The sequence below is a fragment of the Lemur catta genome, chromosome 18 (assembly GCF_020740605.2).
Source record: "Lemur catta isolate mLemCat1 chromosome 18, mLemCat1.pri, whole genome shotgun sequence".
NCBI lineage: Eukaryota > Metazoa > Chordata > Mammalia > Primates > Lemuridae > Lemur > Lemur catta.
The window spans coordinates 5676846-5700620 of NC_059145.1; the positions used below are offsets into that span (position 1 = coordinate 5676846).

At 50.9% G+C, this 23775-nt stretch overlaps 1 protein-coding gene and 1 pseudogene across 4 annotated transcripts in view; both read left to right on the forward strand.

Annotated features, from left to right (window-relative positions):
• The window catches only part of COL23A1 (collagen type XXIII alpha 1 chain), a 304308-nt gene that overhangs the window by 234579 nt on the left and 45954 nt on the right, over nucleotides 1-23775 (forward strand). For all 4 annotated transcript variants that reach the window (XM_045530513.1, XM_045530516.1, XM_045530515.1 and 1 more), the window contains exons 4-5: nucleotides 20111-20118; nucleotides 21740-21766. In XM_045530513.1, coding sequence (XP_045386469.1) covers nucleotides 20111-20118; nucleotides 21740-21766 — 35 coding nt within the window. The remainder of the gene's footprint in view (nucleotides 1-20110; nucleotides 20119-21739; nucleotides 21767-23775) is intronic.
• LOC123623433 lies at nucleotides 4343-4850 on the forward strand (annotated as a pseudogene).

The following is a 23775-nucleotide window of genomic DNA, read 5'->3' on the forward strand; positions in this document are numbered from 1 at the left end:
GCTGCCTCTTCTTGGCTCCTGGCCATCTGCAGTCCCAGGACCGCCCCTCCGCTCGGGCCGTCCTGAATCTCACTGTCAGCCTCGGACACTTCAGTCCCTGGTGGGCCCCGCCGAAACGGCCTCCTCTCTCTGGGGCAGGAGGTGATGACTCCGCCGGCCGCGCCTCTACCTCGGGCCCTTCAACATGACAGGACAGTGCTCCTGTGTCACGCCCCCCAGACTCGCCGGTCCTGCCCTCGGCAGAGCCACCAGGAGGACACTCCTCCACCTTCCTCCCACACGACCTCCAGGCGCACCTGTCCTCGCCACCCTCCCTCCTGCCATCTTCGCCTCACCCAGAATGAACTCACTGTCACCCCGTGGTCTGCCCCTGCCCCCCGACACCAGCGACTCTTCCCTGAGTCCCTTCCCCACATCCACAGCCCCTCTGACATTGTCTTGGCCAAAGTCACCCTGACCCCTGATGGCAACACCCGCGGACGCTTTCCTGTCTCTTTATCTCTCTTGACCCTCACTGGGGGACACTGCCCCGCCCCGGGCACGCATGGCTCGACTTGGGCCTGCGTTTCCTCCCGCACCCGACCCCTGCTTCTGTGCCTTCCTCCTAGGCCCCCGCTTGCCTATTGAACGAACCTCCTTGGCCCTCTTCTCTCCTCTCTCCCCACAACCTCCCACTCCTGCGGCCTCAGCTCCCCCGTGACCCTGACAACGCCCCTCCCTGCCTCCAGCCGGGTCCCCTCCTCTGGGAGGTTGCACGCTGTCCCGCTGAGGCCGGCACCTCCCCCAGCTCGCTCTCCTCCAGCCTCCGAGTCGCAGGGAAGAAGTGTGCAGTCACCTGCTTCCGTGTGCAGACACCGGCGTCAGCCGCCCCCTCAGGACACCTCCGACCCAGGCCCCCGTGTCCTCAGGCCACAGCCTCCTGCAGCCCTCACCACCCCCACCCCACGTCCCCCACCTCCAGCCCCCCTGGGAGTGTCCGGGGCCCTCTACCCTCTGAGCCTTCACTCTTGGCCTCCCCTGCCCGCAGTGTTCCCTGCCGGACTCTGACCCAAGTTCACTAGTCTTTGTCCTTCAAGTCCAGCTCAAGCATCTTCACCAAAAACCTTTCAGCTGAGGGCCATCACCCCACACCCGGCACAGAGCAGGCCCTGGGCTTGCAAATGCGCGGCACAGTGAATGAATGAATGAATGTCTAGGGCCTGCGCAACTCCACAGGGAGGTGCAGTGGTGAGGCTAGAGGGACCCACCACCACGAGGACCCCAGGCCTGCTGGGCCCAAGGCGGGGGCTGGTGCTCTGCATCCGCAGACTCTCCTCGCTGGCCTGGGCATGGGCTGCCATGCGGAGCCGGGCTCCGGATGAGCTCCTGGGAGCTCGCTGGCAGGAAGCGCTCCCGGGCCCCCCTTCCTGCCTCGACCTCCAGAAGTGAAGGTTGTTTGGTGTCCAGCTGCCAGCGCGTCCCCTGCCTGGACTGTGTGTGACACCACTGCACCCCACCCCTCCACACACACTTCATTACTCAGTTCTTCTTGTCGACCCTTGTGAGAGGTTTTATTGCCTTTTATTATAAGCTTCTGGCACGCTTTTGAGGAGGAGATGAGCAATTCATAGTCACTTGTTCTTAGGGCAAAGCATAACATTATTCAGCTTACTCAAACATCTGTTAGAATTCTGAGTCCAGTTTACAACAGTCTGAAAGTCAGAGAAAGATGAGGACTCCCTGGGCCTTTCACATCCTTCATCTCATGGGGTCCTCAGAGCACAGCAAGAGAACAATGTTATTATTCCCATTTTGCAGATGAGAAAACTGAGGCTCCAGGGGAGAAGTGTCTCGTCTAAGACAGCACCTCCTCTCCCTTGGTGCCCTTTCCTTTGCAGTGTCCCGATTCTCTGCCTGTCAAAATACAGTGAGAGCTGCCCCGGGTAGATGCCCTCTCTGATTGGTCCTGGCTGGGCCTGGTGTTTATTCTAGATAGTTTCACACACATGCACATTCTGGCTTTGGCACCTTCCCTTGCGCAAAGCAGCCTTTCCCTGTGTCCCTGGGAGAAAGGCTTTTTGCCCAGGAGGCCTTCCTGCCGCTGCTGCAGACCTGCAGCGGGGCCTCTCTAGCTCCAAATGGGAGCCTTCACCCGCAAGGTGCCTCGTGGCCTGCAGCGTGTGTGTGTCTCTGTCTGACATGGGATGCCTTTCCCACGTCCCCAGTCGGCTCTTAGCAGGAGAAGCCCAGAATTGCCCCTGCCCTGGGCTGGAATGGACCCCCAGGCACTCAAGAGATGGTCCATAAGTGCTCATTGACAGGAAGGAGGAGAGAGAAAGAGGGCCTGGTGGGCAAATGGAGAATGAAGAGGCAGGAGGCAGGAAGACACAGGGTGAAGCCATCACGTGGTAGCTGGCTGAGGCCTGTGCCAACCCTGCAGAGACGGATGGAGGGACTCACCGCATCTCCAAAGCTGCCAGCCTTAGATCAACAGTTTCAGTTTTTTATCTGTCCTGGCCCCAAGAAACTTTTTGTAAAAATCCAGTGGAAGAAACACTCTGGAAAGGTAGAGTAAGAACCTCTGAAAACCTGCTCGTCCATAAAAGCAGCAAGGACAGTGAGGATAATTGGCCTTTTCAGAACTCTGGGAATTAAGAAAAGGTTTGTAACAACCAAAGAAATGTTTATTTGGGGAAAATGTCTGAATCATGCTAACAATAGTGAAGTTTGTAGTGTTTTAATTTGCTCCTCTCCCCAGCTTCATGGTGGCCTTAAAAACCAACATTGTCGCAGCCACAGCACTTGTGGAAACCAGCAGCCACTGGAGGAGGCAGAACAGATTTGAAGCTCCTCAAATGCTCATCCCCAGAGAATTGTCACCATTTGACCTGTCTGGCAGCTCCGTGGAAATCACTGTGCACAAAGCTCGTCCCTATCGGGCCTGATGCAGAGCTTGCTCAATAGGAGGAAAGCAGAGTTGTAACCTGGTGGAGCGTCGAAGCTGCTCCAACACACACAAAAAGCCACCAGCAGAAAGTGGGAGGCTTATTGGATCAAGGCACTAAAGGAATCTCTGTATAAGCTGAACACTAAACTAAACAAGCAGTATTCAGAACTCAGTAGCTGCATATGACAGAAAGTACACACTTTAAAGAATTAGTCCAGGAAAGCCTCTAAACAGACAAAGAGCAACAACAATAAACAGCAACAACAACAAATCCTGGAAAGGATAAAAGTAATCTCATTTCCAGAGTAGCCACATTGGATTATGTTAAATGTCCAGCTTTTAACAAAAAATTACAAGGCACACACAGATGGAAGAAAGTGTGGCAATAAAAAACAAACAAAAAAAAAGCCATCAATAGAAATTGTCTCTTAGGAAGCCCAGATGTACTTACTAGACAAAGATGTTGTATTGGCTATTATAGATATGTTCAAAGAACTAAAGGAAACCATGTCTAAAGAAATAAAGGGAAGCATGAGAATTATATCCCACTAAATAGACAATATCAATAACCAGATAGAAAGTAAAACAAAGAACCAAATACAAATTTGGGACCTTTAAAGTACATAACTGAAATGAAAATTTCACCAGCGTGGCTCAACAGTAGATTTGGGCTGGCAGAAGAAATACTCAGCAAACTTGCAGATAGGTCAGTTGATAATTATCCAGCCTGAGGAGTGGAAAGAAAAAAGCATGAAGAAAAATGAACAGAGCCTCAAAGACCTGTGAGACACTGTCCAGTGTCCCAAAATACACGTAACTATGGTCCTGGAAGGAGAGAAGAGAGAGAAATAAGCAAAGGAATATAACAAACTCCAAGTAGGATAAACTTTTTTTTTTTTTTTTGTAGAGACCAGGTCTTGCTTTTTTGTCCAGACTGGTCTCAAATTCCTGGCCTCAAGTGAGCCTCCTATCTTAGCCTCCCAAAGTGCTGGGATTACAGATGTTAGCCACAGCACCCAGCCAAGTATGACAAACCTAAAGAGATACACACCTAAGCACATCATAGTCACATTGCCGAAACCAATCTGGAAAGCAGCAAAAGGAAAATGCCCTATCACAGAACAGGGATTCTCAATAAGATGAACAGGTGATTTCTCATCAGAAAGGATGAAAGCCAGAAGGCAGTGGGATGACATTTTCAAAATGATGAAAGGGAAAAAAACTGTCAACAAAGAAATCTATACCCAGCAAAACTATCTTTGAAAAATGAAGGATAAATTAAGATATTTTCAAATAAAAATGAAGAGCTTTCAGTTTTCTGCTCAGAAGAGGCCAAGGTGCAACTTTCTTTGGTGGTCCTGAGTCCAGTTTCATCCGACACAAACTGCCTCCACTGTGTTGCCTAAGTTCAACCCCAACGAGATCAAAGTGATGTACCTGAGGTGCACTGGTGGCAAAGTTGGTGCCATGTCTGCCCTGGCCCCCAAGATCGGCCCCCTGGATCTATCTCCAAAAAAGGTTGGTGATGAGATCGCCAAGGCAACTGGTGACTGGAAGGGTCTGGTGATTACAGTGAAACTAACTATTCAGAGCAGACAGCCCCAGATTGCAGTGGTACTTTCTGCCTCTGCCCTGATCCTCAAAGCCCTCAAGGACTCACCAAGAGATAGCAAGAAACAGAAGAACATTAAACACAATGGAAATATCACTTTTGATGAGATTGTCAACATTTCCAGACAGATGCGGCACTGATCTTTAGCCAGAGAACTCTCTGGAACCACTGCAGAGACCCTGGGGACTGCCCAGTCTGTGGGCTGCAATGTTGATGGCTGCCACCCACATGATATCGTAGATGACATCAACAGTGGTGCAGTGGAATGCCCAGCTAGTTAAAAAGTACAAAGGAAAATGTGTCGACAAAAGATCATTTGACACCCCCCCAAAAAACCACAAAAATGAAGAGAAATTATCACTAGCAGACCTGCTCTACAAGAAATAGCAAAGAAAGTCCTTCAGTCTAAAATGAAAGGACACTGGGTAATAATTTAAATCCACACAAAGAAATAAAGTGCCAGTGCAGGTAACTACATAGGTAAATATGAAATATGGTGTGAATGTACTTTTACTTATAACTCTTTATTCTAATTTAAAAGACAACTGCATAAAACAGTAATGATAAAACTGTGTTGATGGGCTTATAATGTATAAAGTAGTAATTTTACAAAGGAAAATTTTGCAAATTTCACAATGACAGTACAAAGGAATTAGCAATATTGGAGTGAAATATTTGAATACAATTGAAAGTAAGTTATTAATCCAAACTGGAATATTTTAGATTAAAGTGTTAATTGTAATCCCCAGGAAAACCAATAAAAAATAACTCAAGGCCAGGTGTGGTGGCTCATGCCTGTAATCCTAGCACTCTGGGAGGCCGAGGCGGGTGGATTGTTTGAGCTCAGGAGTTTAAGACCAGCCTGAGCAAGAGTGAGACCCCATCTCTACTAAAAAAATGGAAAGAAATTATATGGACGACTAAAAATATATATAGAAAAAATTAGCCAGGCAGGGTGGTGCATGCCTGTAGTCCCAGCTACTTGGGAGTCTGAAGCAGGAGGATTGCTTGAGCCCAGGAGTTTGAGGTTGCTGTGAGCTAAGCTGATGCCACAGCACTCTAGCCTGGGCAACAGAGTGAGACTCTGTCTCTAAGAAAAAAAAAAGAAAAGAAAAGAAAATAAAACTCTTAAAAAAAACAGCTCAAAAAATATAGTAAATGAAATAAGGGGCCAGGTACAGTGGCTCACGCCTCTGATCCCAGCACTTTGGGAGGCTGAGGCAGGATGATTGCTTGAGGCCAGGAGTTCAAGACGAGCCTGAGCAATATGTAAGACCCCATTTCTACAAAAAATAGAAAATTTAGCTGGGCATAGTGCCATGTGACTATAGTCCCAGCTATTGGGAGGCTGAGGCAGGAGGATTGCTTGAGGCCAGAAGTTTGAGGTTGCATTCAACTATGATGATGCCACTGCATTCTAGCCCAGGTGACAGTGAGACCTGTATCAAAAAATAATAATAGTAATAATAAAGAAAGAAGGGAATTAAAATGTAAAATGGTAAGATATAAAAAATATAAAATTTAAACAACAAACTGGCATAGTCTACCTTGTGAACAATTACATTGTATGTAAATGGATTAAATGCTCCAATCAAAGAAATTGTCAGAAATGATCAAATAAATAAATAAATAGCATGATCCAAAAGATGCTCCACATCACTAATCATTAGAAAAATCCAAATCAAAACCACAAGGAGATATCACCTAATACCACTGGGATGGCTACTAGTAAAAAAAGAGAAGGAGGAAGAGAAAAAAGAAATAAAGAAAAATAATTAGTGTTATTAAAGATGTGGAGAAATGGGAATCCTGGTGCACTGTTGGTGGGAAGGTAAAATGGTGTAGCTGCTCTGGAAAACAGTATGGCAGTTCCTCAAAAAATTAAAAATAGAATTATCCTATGATCTAACAATACTGCTTCTGAGCATGTCTCCAAAAGAATTGCAAACAGGGTCTTGAAAAAAAATGTTACAACCATATTTATAACAGCATTATTCACATTAGCTAAAAGGTAGAAGCAACCTAAATTTCCATCAAAGGTTGAATGGATGAATGAAATATGGTCCACACATACAATGGAATATTTTCAGCCTTACAAAGGAAGGGCATTCTGCATGCTACAACATGAATGAATGAAGACATTATGCTAGTGAAATAAGCCATTCAACAAGAAAAATACTATCTGATTTCTCTTAATATGAAGAAGCTAGAGTAGTGAAACTCATAGAAACAGAAAGTAGAATGGTGGCTGCCAGGGACCAGGGGGAGGGGAAATGGGGAGTTGCTGTTTAGTGCATATAGAATTTCAGTTTTACAAGACGGAAAATTTCTAAAGATTGAACTGTATGCTTAAAAATGGTTAAGATGACAACTTTTATGTCATGTGTATTTTACCACAATAAACAGTTTTTTAAAAACCATAATCCAGCCATATGCCATCTATAAAAGATGAACTTTAGATTCAAAAATGCAATGGATTGAAAATAAAATTCTAAAAAAATACATCATGCAAACAGTAACCAAAAGAGAGCTGCATTGACTATACTAGTATTAGGTAAAATAGACTTTAAGATAAAAATTGCTACTAGAGAAAGGACATTTTATAATGAGAAATGAACATATAGCAATAATAAACTTATAAGCAGCTAACAACAGAGCCCCAAAATACATGAAACAAAAACCAACAGAATTGAAGAGAAGGGTAGACTGCTCAACAAAAGTAGTTGGAGACTTCTGTACCCCCACTTTCAATAATGTATAGAACAAGTAGAGAAAAAGAAAGCAATGGAATAGAAGACCTGAGCAACACTATAAACCAACTAGACTTAACAGACCTCTATAGAATATTCCAGCCAGTAACAGCAGAATACACACCTTTTCAAGTGAATATGAAACATTATCCAAGACACACAAGGATGGGGAACCTGCAGCCTCGGGGCCACATGTGGCCTTCTGGATCCTTGAGTGTGGCCTTTTGACTGAATCCAAATTTTACAGAACAAATCCTTTTAATAAAGGGATTTGTTCTGTGAAGTTTGGATTTGGTTGAGGGGCCACACTTGGGGATCTGGAGGGCCACACGTGGCCTTGAGGCCACAGGTTCCCCACCCCTGGAAGCCTTAATAAATTTAAAAGGATTGAAACCATACAAAGTATGTTCTTTGACTACAAAGGAATTAAATTAGAAATCAATGATAGGAAGAAACACAGGACATTCACAAACATGAAGAAATTAAACATCACATTTCAAAATAACCAATGACTCAAAGAATAAGTCCCAAGGGAAAAAAATACTTTGAAACAAATGAAAATGAAAACACAACATACGAAAATATATGGAATGTGGAGTATATTAAGAGGGAAATTTATACCTGTGAGTATCTATGTTAAAAAAGAATGAAGATGTCAAGTCAGTAGCCTAACTTACCACCTTAAGAAACTAGAAAAATAAGAACAACTTAAACCAAAGCAAGTAAAAAGAAGAAAATCATAAAATTAGAGTAGAAAGAAATCAAATAGAAATTAGGAAATAAAAGTAGAGAAAATCAACAAAACCAACCAAAAGCTGATTCATTAAAAAAGTCAACAAAATTGACAAACGTTTAAGTAGACTGACCAAGAAAAAAAGAGTGGAGTCTCAAATTACTAAAATCAGGAATTAGAAAGGATATCACTACCAAGCTTACAAAAAAGGAAGAGAATTAAAAAGGAATATTATGAACAATTGTATGCCAACAAATTAGATAACCTAGGTGAAACTGGCAAATTCCAAGAAACACAGAAACTGCTAAAACTGACTCAAGAAGAAATAGAAAACTTGAATAGACCTATAACAAGTAGAGAAATTGAATCAGTGATCAAAAAACTTCCTACAAAGAAAAACCCAGAATCAGAGGGCTCCACTGATGAATTCTAACACTTAAAGAGGAATTAGTAACAATCCTTCACAAACTCTTACCAAAAATAGAAGTAGAAGGGACACTTCCCAACTCATTCTGAGGCCATATTTACTCTGATACCAAAACTAGACAAAGGCATCACAAGAAACAAACCTACAGGCCAATATCTCTTATGAATATAGATATAAAAATCTTCAACAACATAAGCAAATGAGGCCGGGTGCGGTGGCTCACGCCTGTAATCCTAGCACTCTGGGAGGCTGAGGCGGGTGGATCGCTCAAGGTCAGGAGTTGGAGACCAGCCTGAACAAGAGCGAGACCTCGTCTCTACTAAAAATAGAAAGAAATTATCTGGCCAACTAAAAATATATATAGAAAAAAAAAATAGCCGAGCATGGTGGCGCATGCCTGTAGTCCCAGCTACTCGGGAGGCTGAGGCAGGAGGATTGCTTGAGCCCAGGAGTTTGAGGTTGCTGTGAGCTAGGCTGACACCATGGCACTCACTCTAGCCTGGGCAACAAAGCGAGACTCTGTCTCAAAAAATAAAAAATAAAATAAAATAAAACAAAAAACAACATAAGCAAATGAAGCCAGTAATATATCAAAGGATTATACACCAAGAGAGGTTTATCCCAGAAATGCAAAGTTTGTCTAACACCCAAAATCAATATAATACACCCTATTATTTAATGAAAAGATTAAACCACATGATCATATCAATAAATGCAGATAAAGCATTCGACCAAATCCATAGCTTTTCATGATTTAAAAAACCCCACTCAACAAATTAAGAATAAAAGGAAACTTCAACTTGATAAAAGGCATCTATGAAAAACCAACAGCTAATATCATACTTAGTGGTGCCAGGCTCAATGATTTCCCCCTAAGATCAGGAAAAAGACAAGGATGTTCACTCTTGCCACTTCTATTTAATATGGTAGTAAAGATTCTAGCCAGGGCAATTAGTCAAGAAAGTAACCATTAAGATGGGAAAAGAAGCAGCAAATGGCATTATCTTATGTATAGAAAATTCTAAAGAAGTCACACAAAAAATTTATCAGAGCTAATAAATGCATTAAACAAGGTTGCATGATACAAGATCCATATACAAAAATCAATTGTATTTTTATATACTAGCAATGAGAAATTTAAAATGAAATGAAAAGAGTTCCATTTACAAAAGCATAAAGAAGAATAAAATACTTAGGAATTAATTTAACAAAAGAAGTGTAAGACTAATACACGGAAACCCATAAAACATTATTGAAAGAAATTAAAGAATACTTAACTACTGGAAAAATATCCCAGATTCATGGATTGTAAGACTTAATACAATGTGAGCATTGTACTCCACAAATTGATCTATAGATTCAGTACAATCCCTACTGGATTTTTTCAGAAATTGATAAAACTGATCCTAAAATGCATATGGATATGCAAGAGATCCAGAGTAGCCAAAACACTTGAAAAAAGAAAAACAAAATTAAAGGACTCATATTTTCCAATTTTAAAATTTAACACAAAGTTACAGTAATCAAGGTAGTGTGGTACTGGCATAAGGACAGACATATAGGTCAATGGAATAGAATTGAGATCCCAGAAATAAATCTTTATATTTATTATCTATCTCTTTGTTTATTTATTTATTATTTTTTATCTTTTTAGAGATAGGATCTTGCTCTTTCCCCCAGGCTGGAGTGCAGTGGTGCAGTCAGAGCTCACTGTAACCTCAAACTCCTGAGCTCAAGTGATCCTCCTGCCTCAGCCTCCCAAGTAGCTGGGACTACAAGTTCATGCCACAATGCCCAGCTAAATTTTGTTTCCGTTTTTTTTAGAGACAGGGTCTTGCTATGTGGCCCAGGCTGGTCTCAAACTCCTGGTCTCAAGTGATCCTCCTGCCTCAGCCTCCTAAAGTGCTGAGAATACAGGCTGAGCCATCAGGCCCAGCCACTGTCGATTTGCTTTTGATAAGCACACCATGGTAATTCAGTGGTGCTAGGACAGCTAAATGTAAAAGAATGAAGTTGGACGCCTTGCTCACATCACACACAAAAATTAACTCAAAATGTATCATAAACCTAAATGTAAGAGGTAAAACTATAAAATCCTAACCGTATAATAACATAGGAGTAAATCTTCATGGCCTTGAGTTAGGCAATAGTTTCTTAGATATGACACCAAAAGCAAAAGTTACAAAAGAAGAAATTAGTAAATTGGACTTTACCAAAATTAAAAATTCCTTGAGAGATTCAGCAAAAGATTTGACCTATCAGAAGAAATCAGAGACCTTGAAGATAGGCTGATCAAGATTACTCAACCTACGGACAGAGAGAAAATGACAGGAAGAAAACTCGGCAGCCTCAGGGAAAAGCAGGACACTTTAAGTGCACCAACTTACACGCAATGGGCATAGCAGGAGGACAGAAAAAGAGAAAAGAGCAGAGAAAACATCTGAGAAGATATGGATGAAAGCTTCCCAAGTTTGCTGAAAAGTGATAATCGACATATCCAAGCAGCTTAATGAACTCTAAGTAGGATAAATGCAAAGAGATACAGACCCAGATACATCATAGTAAAAACGCTGAAAGTCAAAGACAGAGAAAAATCTTGGAAGCAGCAGAAAGACGGCTCATCCATACAGGGGAACTGCAGTAAGATTAACAGGCGATTTCCTGTCAGAAACAAGGGAGTCCAGAAAGCAGTGGGGTGACATGACATAGTCAAAAGGAAAAAGAAAACCCTGGCAACCAGGAGTTGTATATCCAGCAAAACTACCATGAAAAATGAAGAATAAATAAAATTATGTAGTGGTGATGGTTATGCAATTTTGTGAATATACTAAAAATCACTGAAATGTACACTTTTAAGAGTGATTTTGTAGCATATGAATTGTATCTCAGTAAAGCTGTTACTACTTTTCTTAGCTTACTTTCCACCCAGACTTCTAATCAGCACGGCTGCCTGCCCTGCGCAGTGTCTGAGCAAGTGGTTCCCCCAGCCAGCCTCCATGCCCAGGCCGGCCTGCCCGACACGGAATTCCAGAGATGCAGCCTGACAGTCCCATCAGAGCCAAAATGCTGGAGGCCCATGTGAGATGCCATTTATATAGGAGCTTCTTTAAATCTGTTGTACAGTCAGGGCTGGTTCCATAACATGAACTCAAACAACAGAAAACTACCAGCTGTGTTTCTCTTCTCCCTAAGATCTGAGATGCGCGTGCGTGTGTGTGTGTGCGTGCGTGTGTGTGTGTGCGTGCGTGTGTGTGTGTGCGTGTGTGTGTGTGTGTGTGTGTGTGTGTGTGTGTGCGCACGCACCCAGGCACACTAGAGAGAGACAGTGCTATAAAGTCAGCCTGCACTTGGCTTTTGGTGCCTGCTCTGTGCCAGCGCTGTACTGGGCGCCTTCCACATAGTATCTGTCTCATTCGATCCCTGTAGCAGCCGGGAAAGGCAGCGACGGTTATTCCCCACGTTTCGCCGGAGCAAACGCCTAGCTCATAATCCTGGCTCACTCACTTGTTATTGCCTCTGGATTTGCCAACCTCTAAGCTTCATCTCATCTGTCTGCAAACTTGGTTTAAAAGTCCTTGGCCCACTCTGCTCCTCTGGGGAAAAGTCTGTGAGAAGCGTGGCCAAATCCCCAGGGGGGAGCAGGTTTGGGTCTCCAAGAGTCAAGAGCCAGGGCACAGAGTCTTGCCTGAGCTGGCCAAGCGGGAGAGGCAGAGGGCTGGGTCAGAAGCAGGGAGAGCAGAGACAGGCAGAGGGGAGCGGGAGCCCAGGGACGGCAGAGAGGAGCTGCTGTGAGCAGGGGCAGTAACCTCAGCAGCCGCAGGCCACCAAAGCCGGCCCTCATCTCCCAGTGTGGGGGTGTGTCCCCGCCAGGCTGTGGGAAATACCCTTCCCAGCTTGCCCGGAACACATGTTTGGAAGCCGTGTACAGAGCCGGGCCGAGGGGCACTGCCGTGTGGCCAGCTGAAGGCTGCGGGCAGCCCCTCTCTGAGCAGGACGCCTGGATGGCCTGGGCCAAGCCCTCCGCCCACCCCTCGCTCCCGGGCGCCCGGTTCTGCTGGCAGTCAAGTCCGTCCCCACAGACCCCGTACAGCGAAGCCAAGGGCAGGCGGCTTGGAGGAGGCGACGGGCTGCCAGCTGGCCCCTGCCCTTCACCCCCACGCACTCAGCACATGCTGATGAAGTGCTTGTGCCGCCCGGCCTGATCTGGGCAGCGGGGAGCGGCACGAACAGGGGCTGCCTTGCTGGGGGGCTGACGGACAGCCATCGACACTCAGCCAATGGATTTAATCCTCACAGACGCTGCAAGTTGGAAGGAAACGGCAGGGAGGGATGAGAGAAGCCAGGGAGCGAAGGGTGAGGAGGTGGCTGTCACAGCTGTGGAAGGCTTGTCCAAGGTGGTGACAGTGAAGCCACGCCAGGCTGGCCACAGGAACATGGCAGATGTGCATGTCCTAAGGTCACAGAGAGCTGGCACCTTGAGCACTGAGAGAGGTGAGGGGAGCAGAGCGTGGCGGCCGAGCGCAGCAGGGCCCAGTGAGGACCAGGCCACACAGGGAGGAGGTGCCAGGAGCTTGGATTTTGTTCCCTGTGCCCTGGGAAGCCCTAGGAAGGGGTTGAGCACTGTTTAAAGGCCCCCTGGCTGGTTGGGTGCCCAGAAGGAGTCCCATTAGGAGGCTGTCACAGTGCTGCGGGCACGAAGCGATGGTAGCCCGGTGACATGGTGTGAGTGGGACCCGAAAGAAGTGGTGGATCAGTGTGTTTTGGAGTCTTGCGGATGGGCTAGAGGTGGCCTGTCCCAGCAGCAATGGGGTCAGTCTCCGGAATGCTGCCATTCCCACTCTGGAAACTGTGTGTGGTGCCACGGGTTTAGTGTCCCGCAAGGCTGCTTCGGGCCTAGACTGCCCCTCGCCAGCCTGGTGATCTCAGACGCACCACACTCCCTCCCAGGACCCCAGGGAAGCTCAGTACACATCAGCTCTCTTTCTGCCAGAACAGTCCCTCTCTGCCCCCCTTACTGGGCTTGAAGTCAGACTGCCTGGGTTCTCCCCAGATCAGAGGAGAATGTGAGCCTGGGCGTGGAACCTTTTCTGAGCCTCAGTTTCCTCATCTGTAAAATGCACCTAGAGAGGTTGCAGCAGGGGTTACACGAGATGGTCTGGGTAACGCAGACAGTGGGGTTCCCAACGCTGGCAAGCACACAGTGAGGGAGCGGGGGTCACTCTTACAGCTCCTCCTCTGTCTCCTCTGGGCTCCTCCTCCTGGCAGTCCTCAGGGCTCTGCTCTCCGGACCTGGGCTCTCAGAATGGTAATCCCAGTCCCAACTTCCTTGGAGGGAGCTTGGAGGTGAGTATGAGGAAAGGCAGCAAAAGTTGGGAGGAGCACGCAGAGACACAGAGCCTTCTCCAGCCACCGTCAGCGTGTGGACCCTTCTGACTGCGAACTACGCACGTGTCCAGTGATGGGTGGAAAGTCAGCGCCCCTGCCGCCCTGTCCTCCAGCCGTTCTGCTCCTCCACTCGGAGGCACTCTAATGACCACCTTCTAACGTCCACACCTAGAGATGTTCTGTGTTTGTACAAACAAAGGTCTACAGATTATTTTAGCACAAATGGCTGCATAGTATACTTACCATTCTGTACCTTTTTTTAAATGTAGCAATATGCCTTGGAGATTGTTCCATGTCAGAACATATAGAACTTCATCTTTTTCACAGCTGCATAATATTCCATTTACAGATGTACTGTCCTTTATTGAAGAAGCTCCATTTGTATTGTTTCTAATGTTTTTGCTATCTCAACAGTTCTACAATGAATATTCTTATATACCTGTCCTTTATGTATATGTTAACATAGCTACAGAATAAATTTCTAGGAAGGATAATTGTGGCGATTGACATATACATTTTAAATCTTAATAAGAATTGCCAAATCTCTCTTGAGAGAGAGAAGGTTCTGATTTATCTTTTTCCCAGTCTTCCTTGCCCTTCACACAGTAGGTCATCAGGTTTTTTTCATTTTTCTGATCTGGTATGAATATAATTTTAACCTTCATTTCTTTCATTATGAATGAGGGTGAGCATTTGTAGCTACAAAAGTCCATCTTCATTCATAATTCATGTATTTAAGGGCTATTTGTATTTTCTCTCATGTGAGCTCTCTATACCTGTCTTTGGGCCATTTTTCTATGAGATTGCTGATGTTTTGAGAGTTGATTTGTAGGAGCATTTTCATATCAAAGCACCTGGCCTCTGTGATGTGAGATGGATATTTTTTTTTTCCATTTCGGCTTTTGACTTTGCTTCCAGGGATTTCTGCCTTGAAGACATTTTTTGGGTTTCTATGACTGGGTCAGACGTTTCTTTTATGGCTTCTGGATTCTGAACTATAGTTAGAAGAACCTGCCCCTGTCCAAGGTTAGGAAGGAATTTTCCCACATTTTCTTCTAGAATTTTTATAATTTTCTTAACATGTAAATCTTTGATCCTTGTGGACTTTATCCTGGTTTATGCTGAGGCACGGATCCAATTTCAGTATTTCCTGAAACCTCTTGCTCGCCCGCAGCACCCTGCTCATAGCGTGTCTCTCCCGCTAGTCCGAGCAGCCGCGGTGGGGCAGCCGGGGAGGGAGCCAAGCTGTGTGCGGCACTCCGGATTCGGGCCTCCGTCCTGGGCACAGCGAGGAGCGGCGGCCCGGTTAGAGCTGCGCTGACATGCCTCTGGCCCCAGGACGGAGACTGCGGTGGCCGTGGGGCCACCTGCTTCAAGCCGTCCCTGATCCCAGGTGCACCCGCCTCGTTGCTGGGGGGCTTCAGCCCCGTCACCAGCCCTGTCTCCAGCACTGCTTCTGGGTGAATTCCTGTGAGTCTTGATAGCCACGTAGAAGCCCCTCACACACCCCAGCCCCTGGGTTCCGTGGCCTCCACCCACCAGGGCCTCTGCCTCCTGTGGTCCTGACCGACGCCACGCGGCCACCAATAAATGCTCATTCCAGCCCACTCCCGGAGTCCCCTGATCCCACCAGCCTTCACAGATCTCACCCCTCCCCCTCAGCTGGAATGCCCCTGGCCGTCCCCTGCAAGCCCGCCCTCCACACGCTGCCCTCCAGCACTCGAGGCTCACCGTGACTGGAAGGAAGCACCCCTTGAATTCCACACCCCAGGGGCCCTTTGTGCCACCTGGCTGAGGCCACATTCTCCACCTGCTCAGCCTCCCCCATGTGCCCCCCGACACCTCCCCTACCCTCAGCACCGTGGCCAATGGCCTGGCCTCCCACGTCACAGGAAGTGTTGACACAATCAGAACGAGCTTCCTAGAGCCCCATCCCCATGGCCGCACCCCTGGCAGCACCACGCACCCGGCCTCCTGCCCATGTCCCCTGCGCCAGCACCTCCTCCTCGCCAGGGCCCCGCCTCGCTCGGCTCCGCAGGAACGCTGCTCCAGGAATCGCCTCCTCCTGGCCGCTCAGTCTTCCATCTGCCGGAAGACTCCACGCTACAAACATGCTCCTACATCTCTGCTCTCAAACACCCACTCGGGACCCCCGTGGCCCCCAGAGCAACTGCTCTGTTCCTTTGCTCCCCTGTGGGGCAGAACTCCTCAAAGCACCCCCTGGCTGCATTCCTCAGTTACTCCTCTCTGAAACCCTCTCCAGTCTGACTTCTGTCCCTGTCTCTCCCGGGACGTGCCTCTGCCTTGCAGATCCAGTGGTCAGTTCTTGGTCTTCCCACCTGACCCTTCAGCAGCCCGGCCACTGCTCTGCCCACAGGTGTCACGTCCTCCTCTCAGAGACCCTGGCTGCCCTGGCTGCCTTCTCTTCTCCCCAACTTCTAAGGGTTAGGCTGTCCCCAAGCACCACGTGTGCCAAGCTGAGCTCCTGCCCTTTCAGCCAAACCTGCCCCCACCACGGTCCCCCACCTCTGTCGATGGCAACTTCCTCCTTTCTGTTGCTCGAGTCAAAATTGGGGCATCTTCCTTGACCCACCACTCACACTGCATGCTCTGTCTGCGGGAAATCCTCTTGGCTCTACTGTCACAATTGATCCAGAATCCAGCCACTCCCACCACCACCTGAGACCACCCACTCTGAGCCACCAGCACCTGTCCCCTGCATCACTGTGACAGCCTATGGACTCTACCCCTGCCAGCCCACATGGCGGGATCTTTGCAAACCTGAGTCAGGTCTTGTCCTCTCTCTGCTCTAACCCTGCAAGGGCTCCTGTCTCAGAGAAAAGGTAAAGTCCCAAGAATGGCCAATGTCAGGTTCTACCCATTGCCTCTCTGAAGCCACCTCCCACCCTTTGGCCTGTCGCTGTCCCTTAAGCACACCAGCACCCTCCTGCCCCCAGGTCTTTGCGCTGGGTGTTTCCCTGCCTGGCACGTATTTTTTCCAGGAATCTGCATAGCCAAGTCCTAACGCTTCTTTCAAGGCTCTGTTCAAATGTCATCTACCCCGACTGCCCTATTGAATGTTCCAGTCTGCCCCCAGCACTGACAGCTCCCCTGTCCCCGCCAGTAACACTGGTCACTTTCTGGGTGACTGACTTATTTATTATGCTTATTATATCTCGCCTGTCTCTCTCACTAGAAGGTAAGCTCTGTCAGGACAGGGACTTGTGTTATTTTCACTGATGCACCCCAAGCGCCTAGAGCAGGGTCCGGCAGAGGGCAGGTACTCAGAGTGCAGAGGGAGCAGATCGGTTAGGAAGTCATTGCAACAGTCTAGAGATGGTGGTGACCTGGACTGGGGCTGTGCCATTGGAGGGAGACAAGTGGGTGGGTTCCAGAGCCAGGGGCGGTGGATGCGCTAATTGGGAGGGAGGAGAGCGTGTCCAGGCGGCTCCGCGTTTTCTAGTTCACACCGTCCGACAGAAGGTGACGTTGCTCATGGAGACCAGGACCTAGGGAAGAGGAGCGAGTCTGGGCAAAGATCATATGTGCAGCTGCGGACTTCGTTTGAGGAGCCTTTGAATTAGTCAAGGGGAAATGCCAAGGGGCAGCTTGGAAAGGAAGCCTGGGACTCCCAGGCACAGCCGGGCTGGAGGGAAAGCGGGGCCTCTTCTGCACGGCGTGGCCATGCGCGGGGCTAGGGGCCTGCAGCAAGACAGGAGCCGGGACACAGACGCACAAGGGGAGAACGGAAGAGAAGAGAGCCCAGAAGGGAGCCTTGAGGAGCCTCTGCACCTCGGCTGGCTGCGGAGACCGAGTCAGCTAGAGAGAAGGAAGGCCAGGGAGGCAGGAGGAAAGTGACGTGCCGTCGGGAAGCCAAAGGAAGACAGCGGGTCAAGAAGGAGGGCCCAGTCGCAGCCAGGACGCTGCCAGGCGGGGAGTAAGATGAGGAGAAGCATGTGTTGGGTTTATTGGAGGCAGGTCATGGAGACCTTGGTGGGAGCTGTCTTGGTGGCGTGACAGGGATGGGGTCCAAATCAGAGTCACAGTAGGACATGAGGGGTCAGGGACAAGGAGTGGCTGTGAGGGAGAGAGCAGAGACAGGGCAGTGATAGAACAGGGTGTGGGACCAAAGGACGACTCTGTCACCGGAGCAATTAGAGCAATTCCAGAGCTGCTGGGAAGGGCCCGCTTGAGAGGGGAGCTTTGCCGTGATGGACAGAGCGGGAACGGTGGGCGGGGCTCGGCCCCAGGGAAGGTGGGGAAAGACCTCTGCCTTAATTGGAGGTGGCTCAGTTCCTCCGAGTCAAGCAGAGGGGTGCAGGGGCAGGGGCAGGCACAGGTGCGGGTGCAGGTAGGGTGCAGGGCCAGGCACAGGTGAGGGTGCAGGTGGGGTGCAGGAGCAGGGGCAGGCACAGGTGTGGGTGCAGGTGGGGCACAGGGGCAAGGGCAGGCACAGGTGCGGGTGCAGGGGCAGGGGCAGGCACAGGTGTGGGTGCAGGGGCAGGGGCAGGCACAGGTGCAGGGGCAGGGGCAGGGGCAGGCACAGGTGCGGGTGCAGGTGGGGTGCAGGTGCATGACACCGGACTAGCCCAGGAAATGTGATGGTGAATCTGTTTGTTTTCTTTGCAAAGTGTCATAGGAATCAAGGTCCTTGGCTGAAAGTCAGCTGTGCAGGGTGTCCCAGGTCGCCAGCAGTCTGCTCTGTGCCCTAGTCCCGTGTAGTCAGGACGCCACAGTCCCCGTGTCACCATTCCTGTGTATGAGTACCTCAGTTTTTCAAGCCAAAAATCCTTGTCATCTCTGTCCTCCCCCTAGTTCCGTCTCCCCCACCATTAGATCAGTCAACAAGCCCTGTCTCTCTTCTCTGACCAGCGTCTCCTGACCTTCCCATCTCCCCATTGCCACGCCAGTGCCCCCCCCCCAGGCCGCCGGCACCTGCCTGGGGACACTGCAGCGCATCTCCAAGGCCCCTCTTGCCCCCTCCATGCAGTGACTGCCACCGCCCTCAGGACCCAGCCCCCCTGCGCTTGGCTGGCCCTGCCTTCTCCCGGGCCCTCCCACCGCTTCTCCTAGCTGCTCAAAAGCCCATGGCCTTGGCACGGCCTGAGCTTTTCACCTCTGCAGCGTTCCTCCCCAGACAATCAGTTCTCCTCCCCTGCCGGCCTTGGGCTCTCCTCCCTTCCAGAGTCGGCCCAGCCTCAGGACCGGTCAGGCCCCTCGTGATGCGCCTGCGGCGTCCTGTGCCTCCCCTGGTGTGGTTGTTGTCCTTGGCGTCCATCTGCTCAGTGGACATTCTGTGAGTCGGGTTTTGCTGCCTGTGCTCACTACTGGGTCCCCTGACCTGCCCTGGCTCCGGCTCTCAGTGCACAGCCCATAAACACCCACTGGCCGACTGGCCGCTGAGTGCTGCCTCCCGGGCCAGCCTCATCCTCCAGAGCGAGGCTTGGGTGTGATGGGGCGGGGCAGGCAGCGGCATGGCCTAGCCAAAGTGCACCCGGGTGGCAGAGTTGGGAGACCCCCCTTCCAGGGTGAGCTCCACCCCTGACCATCAACGTCACCTTGGACAAGCCCCTCCTCCCTGTGCCTCTGTGCTGTCACCTGCCAAAGGGAGATGTTCGTCATCCCTCTCACAAAAGGTTGTTGGGAAGTCAAATGCAATAATGGATAGTGCAACATACTTTGCAGACTGCAAGGTGAAGCCCCTGTGGGTTTCTTGTAAGTGTTCTCCGTGAGCCCTGGTCTGGTGGGACAGTCTCAGCGGCAGCACCAGCCCATGCCTCCAGACTGGCCCCTGCCACTTCCCGTGTGCACCTAACCCCAGGCTGGGCCTCGCCACCCCCCACGTCTGCTCAGGCGCACACGACTGCGTGCCCTCGCTTGCGTTCTTCCCTCTGCCCAAAATGCTTGCTCCCCTGCGTCTCTCCACGTCTGTGGAAACGAACCCACCCCTGCTGAGCACCAGGACTTGTTCTTCACAGGAACAAGGTCTGAGTCCTACTCGAGTTGCCAGAACCCAAAATGGGTGAGCACCAAGCAGCCTCGCGAAACGAGTGCATGAGCCAGTACACGTGGGACTGTCGCTGCCGCTCCCCTGGCCCCGGCCCCGCCTCCTTCTCTACCCGTGGCTTTGGGACTGACACTTATGTGCAAGGCCGTGGCAGGAAACGCCATGACAACATCAAGTCCTTGTGAGGAGAGGTGGCCAGTAGCTGTGGGACAGTCAGGGGCCCTCTCTCCCTTCGACACTGACTATGGCTTCTCTGCTTGTGTTTTTCAGGCCCTCCAGTAAGTGTCCTGCACGGTGCTCTCTGCTGCTGAAAGATAAGACGTTCGATATTTTTTCTGTGGTGCTTCCATGAAAATAATCTTTCGTTAGAGGGGTGTGTCCTCAAAAAACAATCAGTCCTAGACAGCAGAGGCCATATTATTTTTTAATTTGTAGGTGAATGCCAGCAGTGAATTCCACGGGCTTGACTTGCCCTAAATCATTCTGTGACCATTTTCCTTCCAAGAGAGCTGGCCCGAGCCTGGCTGTGCCTCACCAAGACTTTGGCTCAACTTGGTGGGCAGGATGCAAGCACCATGCCCATGGTTTTGAAATCCTCTGTGGCAATTGATATTTTCAAATGCTTTTGTCTCACGTATGTTGGCAGAAAGGGCTCTAGAGAGAGGCACTTGTTCCAGGAATAAGTTGGGCTTGATCAACAGACCCTGGGGCCATTTTTCTTGTTTGCCAGAAGACGGATTGGACAGCTGAGACCTCGTGAGTGCAGCTGGCTGGTGAGGGGTGTGTGATGGAGCAGAAGGAAAGTGTTGATGCCTTTGCAAAGGGTGTGAGGGAAGCCCTGGGCAGCTCCCCTGAACGTCCCTTGGCCACCAGAGGCAGCTTTGAATGCGGGGGGTTTCAAGTGGCCCTGGAAATCCCATTCATTCACCAGGGCACAGGATCCACCTGCCTTTGATTCATCTTGGCAGTTTTTCAGGGCCCAAAAAAATCCCTGAATCCATTCAAGAAGCACATTGACAGTTGGCCTGGGCCGAAACCAACTTTCTCAAGAAATTCCTTTCAGATGAGCCATTATATTTTTGACTTCCGCTTACCATGATTCATTTCCCAATCAGTACCTTCCAGAATCCGGGCTGCTTGATGCATGTAGCCCCACACTTAGCCAAAAACCAAGCCAACAAAAATGTGTGGATTTATTGGCCACAGCAGTGCTTCGTAGCTCAGCTATTCCTGGCTGTGCCTTGGAGGCAGCCCATGCGGACTTGCTGGAGTGCGTAACACAGAGGGCTATCGAGTGATTTTTTTTTTTTAACTTGACTGTTAAAATGTTAAGGGTATTAAACAAATGCAGACATTCGCAAGCTGCAACCTGACAGAGGCGTGAGGGGGAGACAGCTCCCCACGCGTGGGGCAGGGGCTGGGCACTCAGTGCCCCAAACAGGCCTGACCCACGGCAGGGGCCCCGACACATCCAGTAGCAGTGAGTGTCCCCTTGGCCCCAGCTTCTAAGGCTCTTTCCCAGTCCACCGTCCAGTGACAACCAGGAAGGAAAGAGCATCTTCTCCCAGCCCCTGTGCGGGCCCAGCTTAAGGCACATTTCAGTTCCTGGTCCAATCCTGTCCCCACGTGGTGTGTGCCTGCGCCCCGGCCACGGGGAGCAGGGGGGGGGGGTGTTGAACAGCGTGGCTGTGTGCCCCGGGGCCCTCCAGCCCGGCCCTCCAAGGCAGGAAAGGGAGCCCTGCGCCCAGACCCACTGCAGCGCTGGTGTTGTCCCAGCCAGCAGCCTCTGCTGCAGACCACGAGGAACGTGGGGGTCCCCGGGGCCTGACTGAGTTCTAAGTGTTGCCATATGGTTTTCTGCCGAAAGTCTGATTATTAATGACGTATTAATTACCACAGGGGCAATCAGGACGAGATGGCTACCCGGTAATTTGTCGTTTATTTTTTGCTGTCTCTGCCCTTTCCTCTGACGCTGCCATTCTCCCCTGAGCCTTGGTCTCCTGTCTGTGCTCCTGCTTGCTCTGCTCCCGGCCGGGCTTCCCGCGGAGGGCTGCGCGGGCTCCCTGGGCACACAGGCCGCCCTCGAGGCAAAGCAAAGAGGCTCCCTGGGCTGTGGGGGGCCTGCTGGGCAGGCTAGGCCTCATCCCCGTGGGCACCTCGTCCCCTGTCCCAGCCACCGTGTCACGTCACCACTCAGGACCCGGAGATTGGCTGGCTCTAGTCTGGCCTTTGTGGTGTCCACCTTTCACGGATCTTTTCCAGTTTAACCAAAAGTTAGCTCACACGTGGGGCAGATGTCCCTAGCCCAGGCCGGACAAGTGCCACGTTAGTGCCGGGATGTGACGTGGCTGTGCCAGCAGCACCTGGAAGCCCTGGGGCGGCAGGGAGAGCAGGCTGAGCCCAGGGGAAGGAGAGCTCGGCGTGTGGGGGGCAGATTTGCCTGCGCTTCCAGGGCAGTGCTATGCAAGGAGGGAGGTGCTGGGTCAGGGGCCTTTCCCGTGACCAGCGCTGCCCCCAGAGGCGGAGGGTAGGAGTCCAGCCCTGACCGACAGGGAGGCCTAGGCGCGGATGCCACGCCGCTGCCACCTGGCTGGGCGGCCCTGGGAAAGGCGCTCGCCCTCTCTGAGCTTTAGTCTCCTGCTCTGTGAAGCAGGGGGTGATGAAGGCCTCCCCCACAGCGTCAGAATTAGGACTAAACGAGGCTGAGGAGGTGATGGCTGCACAGAAAGCACAAAACGTGTCCCGAGCCCGGCCCTGCGGGACGTGGGGGGCTCGCACCCCGTGCAGCTGCCCCGGCAGCGGGCAGCCCGGCCTCTCAGGCGGGAGACGCCGGCTCGCGACCCATAGAAATGAAATGTGAAAACAGCCACGGCCACCTTCATCCCGGGGCACGCTGGGCCAGGCCCCCCCGTGTCCCTGCTGAGGCAGGACTCAGGCTCCTGACTTCCGGACGGGGGGCGGGGGCTCGGGCACCGGCAGGCTTGGGGAACCACTGGAAAGTTCAGCCTTGTGCCTCAGGACCGTGGCTTTGCCAGCTCGGAGGACTGGGAACTTTCTAGCAGAGCCGCTCCCGGCGTGGCGTCGTTGTTAACTTTTACCCCCAGGGTTGCTCTTTTCCGTATTTTTGTGGGTCCAGAGGGGAGTGGGTGGTGAATGGGTGAGAGGCTTTCTCCCCTCGTCCACCATTGCTGTGTCCTCGGTGACCCAGGAGTCCTCGCCCCTGGCGAGGGCAGGGTGGGCTCTCGGATGCCAGGAGCCTGGCTCCCTCCCAGGACCCAGGGAGGGGGGATGGCGCCGTGGGCGACAGGGGGAGGCAGGTGTGGGGCGTGGTGTTAGGTAACGCGTTGATTCTCACCTTTGTCACTCACTCGCTGTGCAGCCCGGGGACGCCCCGGCTGAGCGCACCTCACTGCGAGTCAGAGCAGACCCGGCTGCTCCTGCAGGTGTCTCGGGCCGCTGGGGAATCAGACGTGAAGTCGGCGTGCGTGCGGCCTCAGCCCCTGGCGTCTGAGCCTGGCCCCGGGAAGGGCTCTGCGAGCGCTGGGGGGGCAACGGGGCTGTCCAGCAGGCACAGAGCAGGGAGCCTTCCAGGAGGGAGTTGGCTTAGGGTCCAGCGAGCCTTCCCACTCCCTGCGTGTGGGCAGCTCTGGCAGCCAGCGCCCTGGTCCCAAAACAGCTCCCTGGTCACTGGGAAGCCCCAGCAGGCTGGGCCCGGTGAGGGGTGAGGGGACCCTGTCACTCTGGGAAGCTGGTGTCCCAGCCCTCGACTGCCGCCTTCCTGAGGTCATCCAGCCCCGGCTTACAAGCAGACCCTGGCCTCTGTGCAGACGTGGGTGTCTTCCCTGGCTGGGCTGGCCCGCTGCGGGGCTCTGGGTGTTCGTGTCGCCTGCACCAGGAGCAGGCCACTCACCAGCGGTGTGCCTCCAGGCCCCTGG